Source organism: Amblyraja radiata, chromosome 13 (genome assembly GCF_010909765.2).
Source record: "Amblyraja radiata isolate CabotCenter1 chromosome 13, sAmbRad1.1.pri, whole genome shotgun sequence".
NCBI lineage: Eukaryota > Metazoa > Chordata > Chondrichthyes > Rajiformes > Rajidae > Amblyraja > Amblyraja radiata.
In genome coordinates this window covers 49,409,360-49,424,644 of record NC_045968.1, presented here as the reverse complement: position 1 = coordinate 49,424,644, position 15,285 = coordinate 49,409,360, and the positions used below count along the sequence as shown (strand labels likewise).

The following is a 15,285-nucleotide window of genomic DNA, read 5'->3' as shown; positions in this document are numbered from 1 at the left end:
ATTTCTCATATTTTATGATGGTAGTAGAGGTTTCAAGTTTGCAGATCTAATTACAGCACAGCTACACTGAACTGTCTTTCCTGAATCCATAATTTAACAACCAGTGTGCACATACCGGAATCAAATTCTCCATGAAAGGAATGTGGTTCTTATCTATTTGTAATGTGGTTGTTGATCGAAAGGCCTGCCCAGCCTGATTGGCCTCACGAAGATGGTTGTAGACTACATCATTTAACTGCTGCAGTCTTGGTGAAGCCACTATCACAAGGCTCTTGGGTAAGGAGATCCAGGATATAGACCATGCAGCAATGAAGGTCAGAATGGTGCGAAGTTGGACGGAAACTTGTCGGTGGTGGGCTTCCAATATGGCACCATTGAGCAAGAGCAATTTCATATGTTGCCGTTGATGGCAACAGCAGAATTGTAATGGGCGTTGAACATGTGGATGGTGGAATCAATGACCGGTATTATCTTCAAGAGTATGTAACTCTCTTTTTGGAGTAGTTTACTGCTTGGTATTTGAGGGGCACAAATAGAATTTTTTGCTTTGTAACTCCGTGATGGAATATTATCCAGGTCTTACTGCACAAAGGCTTGGATTACATTATTTGCCAAGATGTGAACAGAGCTGAACATTAAGCTGTCTTCAGCAAACATCCCCACTTCTGGCTTGACAAAAGAGGGATGGGGATTCAGAAACAGCGAATGATAGTTGGCCTGAGGTACTAGTTAGATGATTGTCATATGCTGAGAGAATTGCACGGCTGGGCTTACATACTCTGGAATTTAGAAGGATGAGAGGGCATCTTATTGAAACATATAAGATTATTAATGGTTTGGACACGCTCGAGGCAGGAAACATGTTCCCGATGTTGGGGGAGTCCAGAACCAGGGGCCACAGTTTAAGAATAAGGGGTAATCCATTTAGAACAGAGACGAGGAAACACTTTTTCACACAGAGAGTTGTGAGTCTGGGAATTCTCTGCCTCAGAGGGCGGTGGAGGCCAGTTCTCTGGATGCTTTCAAGAGAGAGCTAGATAGGACTTGAAGATAGCGGAGTCAGGGGATATGGGGAGAAGGCAGGAACGGGGTACCGATTGTGGATGATCAGCCATGACCACATTGAATGGCGGTGCTGGCTTGAAGGGCCGAATGGCCTACTCATGCACCTTTTGTCTATTGTCTACACTTGCACCATTGCCCGAGGGCAGAGATGATTAATCTCCATCCACTTTTCTTCTTCTTTTGTGCGAGCATGTGTGCAGCATTCTCTCTGATGCTCATTGACTTCTGCTTTATTCTGCTCTAGATGTTATATGCTATTAAATGCTGCCACAATGCCAAATGTAGTCACTCTCACCTCACCTCAGATATTCAGCTTTTGGGCCCACAGAAATGGTGAAAGAGTTTATAGCCGAGTGAAGCAGGCAAATCCCAAACTGGGCATTTGTGAGCCAGTGATGTATGAATAGATACTATCTGACAACACTAGTGATGACACCTTCTTGAACTTTGTTGACGATGGAGATTAGTCTGGGTGGTAGACACAAAATGCTGGAGTAACTCAGCGGGTGAGGCGGCATCCCTGGAGAGAAGGAATGGGCGACGTTTCGGGTCGAGACCCTGCTTCAGTCTGGGAGGTAATTTGTCAGATTTAATCTGGCCTCTCTAGTACATAGGACACACTTGGATAATTTTACACACTGAAAAAGGATTAATGAAGTAAATGTACTGGAGTAGCTGGATAAAAGCACGGCTAGTTCAGGGTTGCAAATCTTCAGTAATAGAGCCATGATGTTATATAGCCCTATGGCATTTGCTGTATTCTTTGAAATGTGTAACCGTTGAAAATTGCTAGCACCATTAATCACTCAAATACAGAAAAACAATCTAAACATTGTGATTGCATTTTAGTCCAAACACATTCACAGCTCCAAATGATGTTATTCCATTAATATGACCTTTCCCAAAGTTGATTTACACTGTCAAATTGTAAATGAACCGGATTGTGCTGAGCTGGTCCATGTGACACAGCTGCTGCCTATGCTAACCCATAGCTACACAAAGATTTTGTGGAAGCACAGTTCTCAATGTATTACCACAATAGCTCTTTCCAAAGGGAGCTTTGCATGGTGACTAGGCTAAAGGTGATGCAAATCCAGTTGGTACCCTGACAGCTCATGCCAGCACATGGCATGTTTACTGTTTACTAAGTCTATGATTGGAGATAATGGAAAATGATTAAAATCTATTGTTAAAAAGTTAAAATAAAACAATAAACATTTTAGAAACAAATATATATGAGGAAAGGAAAGTATTAAATTATTTACCTTTTAAATAAAAAAATAATGACTATATTCAAATGAATGAGTCCACATCAGATACTGGCATGAATCTGAGGAGCCAGATATGAAGTGCTATTCATCTCAGTGGTTTTCAGAATGTCCCTTGACTCAATGGTGAGCCATCGAACAGGGTGCTCAGCCAGTAGCACAGCGTGTAGACGCACAAATCAAAATATGCTGCTGTGCACACTGTAGTTTGCTGGAACACATGACTTCTCATTTTAAAACTTACAATCTCCTGACTTGGTCTTGGAATAGCTTTATTGAGCTTTGTGACAGTGGTTGGTAAGAGATTCCAGCAAACAATCAATAGGCCTCAAAATCCACTGTTGTGTCCCTCAATTTCCCCTTTTGCCCAATTGAAGCATCAATGAAGTCTGACTGTGGCTAATAAAACATTCGTAAGAGCTAGCTGCTGCTCATGGGTTGAGGTCTGATAAAAAAATAATTGTTTCTATTTCCAATCAGTGCCCTTCTGGTGTGATTTATTGATATTGCTTTTATTGTTTGAAGCAAATTGCTTTTTCATGACACAGGAACTCTAATATAGTAGAGTGATAGAGTTGTACACTGCAGCAACAGGCCCCTTACCCATGTTAGGATGGTATCCTTCTAAATCTTGCTGCCCAAAAATAAATAATAACCAAGAGGGTGGAAAATCTGCGAGTCCAACACCAAAGTCTGAGGGGGGACAGATTATTGGAATTTTACTGTACTGGTGTTTCTAAAAAGTCTTATATTTATTGCTGCTGGATCCTTGTCATGTGAAACATTTTTGTAATGAGGCAAACTGCATTGGAAATAAGGGGTTAAGGATTGGCAAAGGCGTAGAATGCAAGAGACAGTAGTGATCCTGTAACAGCTTAAAACATTAGCTAGACCGAGTCCTGGTTGTCACATTATTGGCAGGATACCACCAGGGGCGCCAGGGCGATGGCTGCTCCGCAGGCAGTCTGTTCGTTTTTTCATTCTTTTTGTTATTTTTAGTGTTGTTAAAAGTTTGTTTTAATGTTCTACGGTTTGTTTTATGTGGGTGAGGGGGGAGGGGATCGAGGGAAACTTTTTTCAAGTTCTCCCCTTGCCGGAGATGTGATTAATTTTCGGATCGCATTCTCCGGTCGCTCTGCGGCCTTCCATCGATTGAGCTAGAAGCCTCCCCGGACTAACTTTGAGCCCTATCGCGGGGCGCGGACTTAACATTGGAGCTGATCCCTTGCCTGGGATCGCTCCCACCGCGGACTTTACCATCAAGAGCTCGCAGTCTTGGGAGAGGCTAGTCGGGAGCTCCAATGTCGCAGAAGGTTCGACCAGCCCAGACGCGAGGTACGATCGTCCAGCGAGAGAGAGCTGACATCCCCTGATGCAGGAGCTGATCGCCTCGATGCGGAGGGCCCAAACGCCGTCGGCTACGGGTGGCAAGATCGTCCCGTCAATGGGGGCTCGAGGCCCATGACCGACTAAGAACTAAGGGAAGGGACTTGAACTTTATTTCGTCTTCCATCACAGTGAGGAATGTGTAGGAGTCACTGTGGTGGATGTTTATGTTAAAATGTGTTTTTGAGTGATCTGTTGCTTTTAATTGTATGACTGATCTGGCAAATGAAATTTCTTGTACGTTGCAAAACATACTTGGCGAATAAAGTGCGATTCTGATTCTGATGTGAAGACATCACAATTTGGTACAGAGAAAAGTTGAAGATGTTTCTAGGACTGCGGAGAGTTAGACTTAGCTAGGGGGTGAGACAGACCTGGAATTAGAGAGGAAATGGAGATGTGCAAAGTTATGAAAAGCCTAAACATGGAGAACAGGAAGGATCACTTCCAAGAATGGAAGGTTCACTAATGAATAGATGTAGATTTGGCAGAAGGATTAGGGAAAGTTAAGGTATTATTTACTCTCACCAAAATAGTGGCGAAGGGTCTAGACCTCACTGATTGAAAAGTTGGTATACTAGTCCACTGCTTACTGTTGCTCCGCACAATTCTGATTCAATATCATGCTCTTGGCCCTCTAGTCCAAACACTCACAAGAATTTACGCACTGATGCTTTAATAAGATGCCCACTTGGGCTGCACACTGAGAACTCTAGGTCTCCTCCACTGATCTCATAGCAATAGATCACTCATGGCTCAGTGCAAAGCAACCTTTCATGGATGAGGCAGGCAGGCTGTATCGAGTGGTGATTAAACACATATCACTGATCTTTACCACAACACAAAGTACTTTAGCAAAAAGAGGCAACTGCATTACTCCAGCAGTTTGTGTTTTGCTTAAGATTCTAGCATCTGCAGTTCCTTGAATCTCCTTATCATTGACCTATATTTCCTAACCATCTGTATTTAGACTTAATTTCCTTTAAAGAGGAACCTAAGATGAAGTTTATACCTTTGAATGGTTAATTTCTCCATTTTCATTGTGTTATTTCATTGTGTTATTCTTTCTGAAGCTGATCAGTGTCTGTTAGATCTTTCTATAGATGTCTTGGTGATCAACTTACATTTCCACCAAGTGCTTAGACCAAAATAACCAATCAGCCAACAATTTTAAGATGTAGAAATAAGGAACTGCAGATACTATTTACCAAAAAACCCCACAAAGTACTGGAGTAACTCAGTAGGTTGGGCAGCAACCCTGGAGAAAATGGAAAGGTGACATTTTTGATTGAGACTCATCTTCAGACTGATTGTGGAGGGGGGGGGGGGGGTTGGGCACGCAAGAAGAAATTTAGAGGGCGAGACTTCCAGCTCTTTTCCCCATGCCGCACTAACGCACGTGTGTGCGTGCACACACACAGACGCTCAGTCTGAAGAAGAGTCCAACCTGAAACGTAACCCATCCATGTTCTTCTGGGTTGCTGCCTGACCCACTGAATTACTTCAGCGTTTGTGTTTAGTTCTGAGCAGATCTCTGCTTCTTCCTTGCCATCACAGAAAAGAACCTTTAGACCAGCGTTTCTCAACTCGGGTTCCCTGGAACGCAAGAGGTCACTAGGGGTTCCGAGAGAAATAGTGATCATAAGTAAATGCATTTTTGAGTCATTTTTGTGTTTAATTTCATATTTGTAACGTTATTATACACGTACGGCATATTCTTGGAAAATTCTTGGGTATTATAATAAAGTCTTCAACCTGTTATATCATTTAAAAGTATAATAATCATAGCGAATATATTTAGCGACGTCTATACGGCGCTAGTGTGAAACGGTTGTTAGTGGTCTGTGGACAGGAGCTGCACGTGACTGGTTTGTGTATCATCAAGTGAATCACTCGAGTACAGACGCATGTACGGTCTCCATCAGTCCTGTCTGTGCTTCCTGGCGTGCAGGTACAGTCCCTCATTCACCCACGTTATTTAGTCATTTTTACCCATCATTTAGGGATGTTATATGAATTTTAAAAAATTAGGTGTGTTTATGTTTATTTTTGTTAGTTTATGAAAAGTTTGTGTGTTTTTGTTAGTTTATGAAAAGTTTATGTGATGTTCTCTCTCTCTCTCTCTCTCTCTCTCTCTCTCTCTCTCTCCTCCAAGGTTAGTTCTTCTGTTTGCCTTTATATAATGATTTTAGGGGTTCCCCGAGACATGAAAATTATATCAAGGGTAAAAAAAGTTGAGAAACGCTGCTTTAGACAATGTGTTTCACTCCACGTGATATCACGTGATAACAGCCGATAGTAACAGATACTGATTGTAGCACTGAAGAGCTGCACTCCAGAACAAGCAAAGGATCTGGTGAAGTTGTTTCAGTGTAGCGACAGTGCAGGGATCTGGATGACAGTTAGAAAGATGTACCAGTACGTGTTGTTCCCTTTATCCTGTTGACTATGAATAAGCTAACTGCTGTAAGGTTGCTGTTGGGAGTGATATTAAGCAGCACTTACTCACCAAACATGTCACTGATGCCCAGATTATTAAGCTCTAGACATCAGTCATGGACCAAAGAGCTGGATTTCAAAGGCATGATAAAAGATTCTGTCCTTGGCATCAAGATAACATTTGACCAAGAGAAAATTCAGGAAAACATTGAAACTAAAATCAATGGGCAATAAAGGGAAACATACTCATGGCTCTATAAGTGCTGTAGTTGATGAAAGTCAATCATTTCAGCATCAGAACATCAATGCAGGAGTTACTCAGGGCAATGTCTCAGGTCTAACTACTTTCAATTGCTTCAATAATGACCTTCATTTCATCATTAGGTTAGAAGTAGATAGACTCACTAAATAAAGTTCTCATTGCCAGCACGTCGAAAGATCTAAATAACTTTCCAGCATTGTGTTTTTATTTCATATTTCCAGCATCTACATATTTCTTTTTGATTTTCATCAAAAACTGGCTAGTTACTGTGGCTGCAAGAGCAGGTCAAATGCTAGGTAACCGGAGGAAAGTGTCTCACTTTCTGACAACCCAAACCCTTCATGTACATGGAAATGTAACTCCAACTGAATCAGCATGACTCATGCAGGATAAAACTGCCAGCTTGGTCTCTATCCCATCCAGATGCCCAAACGTTCATTCCTCCACCACCAATGGCTGAAGTGTGCACCTTTAACAAAGTGCACAGGAATTTCTTGGATGGCGACTGTCCACACTGCCCAAATCGCTTCCATCAAGGAAAAGGGCTGCAGGTGCATCATCACCTGCAAATCCCATCCTAGTTGACACATCCTGACTAGGAAATATATCACTGTTACTTCATTGTCATTAGGACCAAATCTGGCTACTATAACAGCATTCACTGGGAGTTCATGATACAAGATGGCAGGACCTACCCAGCAGGGTAATTAGGGCTAGCTAGTAAGGTCCATATACCCAGAAATTATATAAATGAAAAAAGCCTTAATTCAAAGTCAGAATGCAGTTAATGCATATAGCAGAACGCTGACAAGTCAGTGATCTCACACAGTAACGGTCACTCTGTCTCCATAGTTATTGCTTGACTAACCATTTCCTCTCTTTTTCTTCAGATTTCTATTAACTGCAATTTTTTCACTCTCAATGCGCATACAGTCTCAAGTATATGTAACACGTTACGTACAGCACAGAGGCCCTTTGGCCCACGAGTCTGCGGTCCATGATGCCATTTTAAACTAATTCCATCTGCTTGTGCATAGTCCATACCCCTCCATCCCCTACCTGTCCAAATGCCTCTTAAACATTACAATGGCATCTGCTTCCATCACCTCTCATAGCAGCATGCTCTGAGCATCTACCACACTGTGTAGAAAATGTTGCCTCGCTCATTTCTTTTAAACATAGAAACATAGAAACATAGAAAGTAGGTGCGAGAGTAGACCACCAGGTCCGTCGAGCCCGCACCGCCATTCGCTCATGGCTGAACACTAAACAGACACACTTACCCACAAACAGTAGACACAAGACACAGAACACAAGACACTACCCTCCCCTTTATACCGCTATCACCCCTCTCCACCCCAAGAACCTCGTGATCTCCTGGGGGAGGCAAAAAACCGGATAAAAACCCAGGTCCAATTCGGGAAAAAAATCCGGGAAATTCCTCTCCGACCCCAATCCAGGCGATCGACACTTGTCCAGGAGATCACTCAGGTCTTACTATACTAACCATACCTAGGTCCATATCCCTGCCCTCTCCCCGTAGCCCCTTATCCCCTTGGCAGCTAAAAAACCATCTATTTTAGTCTTAAATATATTTAAAGTTTCTGCTTCCACTGCTCCCTGGGGCAGCGAATTCCATAAATTAACCACCCTCTGGGTGAAGAAGTTCTTCCTCATCTCAGTTTTAAAAGAGCCCCCCCTTATTCTGCAACTATGTCCCCTAGTTCTAGTTTCCCCGATCATTGGGAACATCCTCGGTGCATCCACCCGATCAAGGCCCCTCACGATCTTATATGTTTCAATGAGATCGCCTCTCATTCTTCTAAACTCCAAAGAGTAGAGTTCCAGCCTACTTAACCTTTCCTCATATGTCAATCCCCTCATTGCAGGAATTAATCTTGTAAACCTTCGCTGCACTGCCTCCAGGGCTAGTACATCCTTTCTTAAGTATGGACCCCAGAACTGTACACAGTATTCCAAATGTGGTCTCACTAATACTGTGTACAGCTGCAGCAAGACCTCCGTGTTTTTATACTCAATCCCCCTAGCAATAAAGGCCAAAACTCCATTGGCCTTCCTGATTGCTTGCTGCACCTGCATACTAACTTTTAGTGATTCATGTACTAATACCCCTAGATCCCTTTGCGTTGCATTACAACGCAGCTCCTCCTCATTTAGAAAATAACTTGCCCTATCATTTTTTTTCCCAAAGTGAATGACTTCACATTTATTAGTATTAAATTTCATCTGCCAAGTTGTTGCCCACTCACCTAGCTTATCTATATCCTTTTGCAGACTCTTCCTATCCTCCTCATCCCCTACTTTTCCTCCCATTTTTGTATCGTCCGCAAATTTTGATATATTACACTTGGTTCCCTCCTCCAAATCATTTATATAAATTGTGAACAACTGGGGTCCCAGCACCGACCCTTGCGGAACCCCGCTAGTTACCGGTTGCCATCCCGAGTATGAACCATTTATCCCCACTCTCTGCTTCCTATTTGTTAGCCAATCCTCTACCCATGCTAATATATTACCCCCAATCCCATAATTTTTTATTTTTAGCAATAGTCTCTTATGTGGCACCTTGTCAAAAGCCTTTTGGAAGTCCAAGTATACCACATCCACCGGTTCCCCTTTATCCACCCGGGTTGTTACTTCCTCAAAGAATTCGAGCAGATTCGTTAAACAGGACTTCCCCTTCACAAAACCATGCTGGTTCTGTCCGATTAAGTCATGTTTATCCAAGTGCCCTGTTAGTGTTTCTTTAATAATTGTCTCTAACATTTTACCCACCACCGATGTTAGACTAACCGGTCTATAGTTACCCGCCTTCTGTTTACTTCCTTTTTTAAATATAGGTGTTACATTGGCCATTTTCCAATCCACTGGAACCGTTCCTGCCTCCAGGGAGTTTTGGAAAATTATCACCAATGCATCCACAATCCCCACCGCTATCTCCCTCAAGACCCTTGGATGTAATCCATCAGGACCAGGGGATTTATCCTCCTTCAGTCTCATTAATTTCCCTAATACCACCTCCTTGGTGATCTTAATAGTATTTAGCTCCTCCATTCCTACCGCCCCCTGTTTATCCAGCGTTGGAATATTTTTTGTGTCTTCTATGGTGAAGACTGATACAAAATACTCGTTTAATGCCTTTGCCATTTCCATGTTCCCCACCATCAACTCTCCAGTCTCACCCTCCAATGGACCAACGTTCACCTTAGCCACCCTTTTTCTTTTTATATAGCTATAAAAACTCTTACTATTAGTTTTTATGTTGTTCGCTAAATTCCTTTCATAGTCTATTTTCCCCGTCTTAATTAATCTCTTAGTTATTTTTTGCTGACCTTTAAATGCTTCCCAATCCTCTACCCTCCCACTATCTCTGGCTACCTTATATGCCCTTGCCTTCAGCCGAATACTATCCTTTATAGTTTTACTGAGCCATGGCTGACTGTTCTTACCCTTACCCCTTTTTTTCTTCATAGGAATAAATTTTTCTTGAAGGTTATACAGTATACCCTTAAACGTACACCACTGCTCATGTACCGTCTTATTCTTGAGTCTGCTATCCCAGTCAACTTTGATCAGCTCAGTCCTCATACCTTCATAATCCCCCTTATTTAGACTAAGCACCCTAGCCTGAGTTTCAACCTGCTCCCCTTCTATTTGAATATGGAATTCGACCATATTGTGGTCACTTGTTCCCAACGAGTCCCTAACTATGACATTTTTAATTAATCCTGCTTCATTACACAGGACCTGATCCAAGATTGCCTCCCCCCTTGTCGGTTCTGTGACATACTGTTCTAGGAACCCGTCTCTAATACATTCTATAAACTCTTCCTCTAGTCTACCCTGCCCAGTTTGGTTTGCCCAATTAATATGAAAATTGAAGTCCCCCATGATTACAGCAGTTCCCTTTTTACATGCGTCAACTATTTGCAGATTTATGTTCTGACTAACAGCGTCACAGCTATTTGGAGGTCTATAAATTACACCCACTGGTGTTTTTTTCCCCTTATTATTCTCTATCTGTACCCAAGCTGTTTCACTATCCTGATCCTTCAACGCAATATCCTTCCTCTCTATTGCCGTTATTCCCTCCCTTATTAAAAGGGCCACCCCTCCTCCCTTTCTTTCCTGTCTATCTTTCCTAATTGTCGAGTACCCCTCTATATTTAACTCCCAGTCCTGATCCCCTTGCAGCCATGTCTCCGTAATGGCCACGATATCATAACTATATATACTTAATTGCACCGTTAATTCATTTATCTTATTACGAATACTCCGTGCATTTTATCCCTTCTCATCTTAAATCTACACCCTCTAGTATTTGATATTTTATTTACTCCTCTCATAATTTTTACACTTCTATCAAGTCACCCTTCAGCCTCCAATGCTCCAGAGAAAACAAAACAAAGTTATGAACAGTGGGACAACACAAAGCTCGTTTGAATGGGTGATCAATGGTCAGCGTGGACTCAGTGGGCCGAAAGGCCTGTTTCCATGCTCTCTCTCTAAAACTAAAACTAAAGTTTCTTCAACCTCTCCTCAGAGCCAACGTTCTCCAATCCAATCACTCTCTTCAAAGCCTCTACATCCTTCCTGTAACATAACTACGCCTGATACGCCAAATGTGACTGAGCCAAAATTTTGTACAGCTACAACAGATATGCCAACTTTTATACTCAATGCTGTAACTGATGGCATGCAAGCCACATATTACCACCCTATATATTTGCATCTCAAGATCCCCCTGTACATAAACGTTCTTAAGAGTCCATCCGTTTACTATATATTTTCCTCTTGCATCTGAACCACCAAAGTACAACAACCTCGTATTACTCTGGATTAAAATCCATCTGTCATTTATCTGCCCACATCTCCAACTCATCCACATCCTGACGCATCTTTTGGCAACCTTCTTCACTTTCCACAACTCTGCCAATTTGTGCGTCATTTGTAAACCTACTAATTACCCAACCTATATTTTCATCCAACTCATCTACATAATCATATACATATGTTAAATACTTAAAAACAGTTTTCAATAATTAATTTTCAGCCTTGAAATCACTGCACACCATCAGTGAACTGAGAAATACTTACAATTGGTGATGTCTGGAGGTGCGTACCCATCATGCACATACATGTTGGTTGGCTTTGCGACCTTCAAGTATACCACTTCTGCTGTGTTTTTTAAAGCCGTCACTGCATCTTCATGGGTAACTTCATCTAGACTGGCTGTGTTAACCTAAAATTCAGAAGGCAACATTGCTAATATGTACATTAAAACAGTAAGATAGACACAAAAAGCTGGAGTAACTCAGTGGGACAGGCTGCATCTCTGGAGAACATTTAGTCGCAATGAAGGGTCTCGACTCTCACCCATTCTTTCTCTCCAGAGATGCTGCGTACCGCTGAGTTTCTCCAGCCTTTTGTGTCTATCTTCAGTTTAAACCAGCATCTGCAGTTACTTCCTACACATTAAAATGGTACACATCTGACCTCTCAGCTGCAGCATTCCTTTCATTTGATTGTGGAGTGCAAAATATTTTTTGTAAAAAATCTTACAATGCTTAATCTGTTTTAATAATTGTTATTCATTCATTGAGTCATGAAGTTATACAGCACGGAAATAGACCCTTCAGCCCAACTTGCCAAAGCCTGATCTATATTAATCCCACCTACCCACGTTTGGGCTATATCCCTCTAAATCTTTCCTATCTAAGTGCCTGTCTAAAGGTATTTTAAATATTGTTATAGCACCTCCCTCAACTACATCCTCTGATAGTTCTTTCCATATACTCACCACTCTCTGGGTAAAAAAATTGCCCCTCAGGCTCCATTTAAATGTTCTGCCTCACACCTTAAAACTATGTCCTCTGGTTCTTGGTTCCTCATCTGGTTAAAATATTGTGCATCTACCCAATCTATTCCCATCGTGATTTTATAGACCTCTAAAAGATCACCCATCAGCCTCTTGTGCTCCAAGGTATAAAGTCCTAGCCTAACCCAACCTCTCCCTATAGTTTAGACCCTCAAATCCTGGGAACATCTTCACAAATGTTCTCTGCACTTTCTAGCTTAACAACATCCTTCGTATAACAGGATGACCAAAACTGAACATAATACTCCCACAATGTGGCCTCACCAATATCTTACACAAATGTAACATAACATCCCAACTTCTATACTCAATTCCCTGACTGAAGGCCAATATATCAAAAGCCTTTATGACCACCCTATACCACCTGTGATCCCACTTTCAAGGAACCATGTACCTGCACTCCTAGATCCCTCTGCTCTACAACACTCCCAAGGGGTCTGCCATTTACTGTGTAGGTCCTGCCCTGGTTTGGTTTCCCAAAATTCAACACCTTGCACTTACCTGCATTAAACTTCATTAACCATTCCTCAGCCTACTTGCCCAACCAATCAAGATCTTGCTGTAATTTTTGATAACCATCTTTGCTATCTATAATACCATCCACATTAGTGTCATCCACAGGTTTACTAATCACGCCTATACATTCTCATTTAAACCATTAATATAAACCACAAACAGCAATGGGCCCAGCAATGATTCCCGAGGCACACCACCTCTCACACACTTCCAGTCCAAATAATCTGAAGTGAATTTACGAGGTTTTTTAAAACTGAAAACCCTTTTTTTGTATTTTTTTAATTATCTGTAATCAGAAACATGTAAAGGAGTCCAATGAGCTTTGATAGTAAGAAGGATTGAGACATTTTCAGAATCCAGTGAAGGTAGACCAAGGCATTGATAAGGGAGAGTAGAAAATTAAAGTTGGCGAGCAGCAAGTAAAATTAAAATGCATTCTAAATATAAATGTAAAAAGGAAAAGATCAGTGAATATTACCGTGGGTTCCTGACAGTCTGAGAAAGGAGAAATTAAATGGTAAAAGAGAAATTAAACACATTTTCTGACAGTTTGACGGGAAGGCACAGAAAACCTACCAGAACATTAGAGAATCACAAACAGTAGAACGGCAAAGCTACAGTGGGCCATGAATGCCAGGAGGTAGTATTAGTTAAAGAAAAGTACTGTAGAAAGTAAAAGGACTGGAAGGTAATCAAGCATCGGGACTTGATGATTTACAGGCTAGGGTTTTGAAGCTGGCAACGATGGAAATAGTAGATGCACTGGATGGCATCTCTCAAATTTCATAGATTTCAAAATGGTTCCCACAATTTGGAAGGCGGTAAATGTAACTTTACCCGTTTGACAAAAGAGGGTGAGGGAAAACAGGCTATGTAGACTAGTCAATCGAAGGTTAGTATGGGAAATTACTAGAAACGATTAACATGGTAATCATAACAGTTCACTTAAAAATTTACAATAAGATTGGGAAGTGTGGATTTATGAAAGAGAAATCACTTTTGACAAAATTGTTAGTAATTTTCCAAGGTTGCATGCTGATAGCAGAATAGACAAGAGTGAACCAGTTTCAGAAAGTCTTTGCTGAGGTGTCATGAGAGAGTTATTAAATAAAACTGAAGGGCAGAACATTGGAGGTAATGTAATGAAAATGCATTCATACAGAAAACAATAAGAAAGGTCATTTATGCATTGGAATTCAATGACTAGTAAGATGCAGCAGAGATTGGGGCTGTAGATAAGATGATCGTGTGTGATACATCCAAATATGCTGATGATATAAAGCGAGGCAACATTGTTGACTGTGTGGAGGGTGCAGAAGGGCCTCAGGGTAATAATAGACAATAGACAATAGACAGCCAGCACTGCCATTCAATGTGATCATGGCTGATCATCCCCAATCAGTACCCGTTCCTGCCTTCTCCCCATATCCCTTGACTCTGTTATCTTTTAGAGTTCTATCTAACTCTCTCTTGAAAGCATCCAGAGAACCGGCCTCCACCACCCTCTGAGGCAGAGAATTCCACAGACTCACAACACTGTGTGAAAAAGTATTTCCTCATCTCCGTTCTAAATGGCTTACCCCTTATTCTTAAAATGTGGCCCTTAGTTCTGTACTCCCCCAACATCGGGAACATGTTTCCTGCCTCTAGCATGTCCAAACCCTTAATAATCTTATACGTTTCAATAAGATCCCCTCTCATCCTTCTCAATTCCAGAGTATACTAGCCCAGCCGCTCCATTCTATCAACATATGGCAGTCCCGCAATCCCGGGAATTAAATTTGTGAACCTACGCTGCTCTCCCTCAATAGCAAGAATGTCCTTCCTCAAATTTGGAGACCAAAGCTGAACACAATACTGCAGGTGTGGTCTCACTAGGGCCATGTACAACTGCAGATGGACCTCCATACTCAACTCCTCTTGTTATGAAGGCCAACATGCCATTCGTTTTCTTCACTGCCTGCTGTACCTGCATGCTTACTTTCAGAGACCGATGAACAAGGACCCCCAGATCCCGTTGTACTTCCCCTTTTCCCAACTTGACACCATTTAGATAATAATCTGCCTTCCTGTTTTTGCCACCAAAGTGTAACCTCACATTTATCCACATTAAACTGCACCTGCCTTGCATTTGCCCACTCACCCAACCTGTCCAAGTCACCCTGCATCCTCATAGCATCCTCCTCACAGTTCGCACTGCCACCCAGCTTTGTGTCATCTGCAAACTTGCTAATGTTACTTTCAATCCCTTCATCTAAATCATTTATATTGTAAATAGCTGCCGTCCCAGCACTGAGCCTTGCAGTACCCCATTCGTCACTGACTGCCATTCTGAAAGGGACTCGTTAATCCCTACTCTTTGTTTCCTGCGTGCCAATCAATTTTCTATCTATGTCAGCACCCTACCCCCAATGCCATGTGCTCTAATTTTGCCCACCAATCTCCTATGT

The 15,285-nt window shown here is 41.9% G+C and overlaps 1 protein-coding gene across 18 annotated transcripts in view; it reads right to left on the bottom strand.

The window, feature by feature from the left end:
- The window catches only part of dlg1 (discs large MAGUK scaffold protein 1), a 356,942-nt gene that overhangs the window by 106,848 nt on the left and 234,809 nt on the right, over positions 1-15,285 (bottom strand). For all 18 annotated transcript variants that reach the window (XM_033032030.1, XM_033032037.1, XM_033032028.1 and 15 more), the window contains one exon: positions 11,539-11,683. In XM_033032030.1, the coding sequence (XP_032887921.1) occupies positions 11,539-11,683 (145 nt within the window). The remainder of the gene's footprint in view (positions 1-11,538; positions 11,684-15,285) is intronic.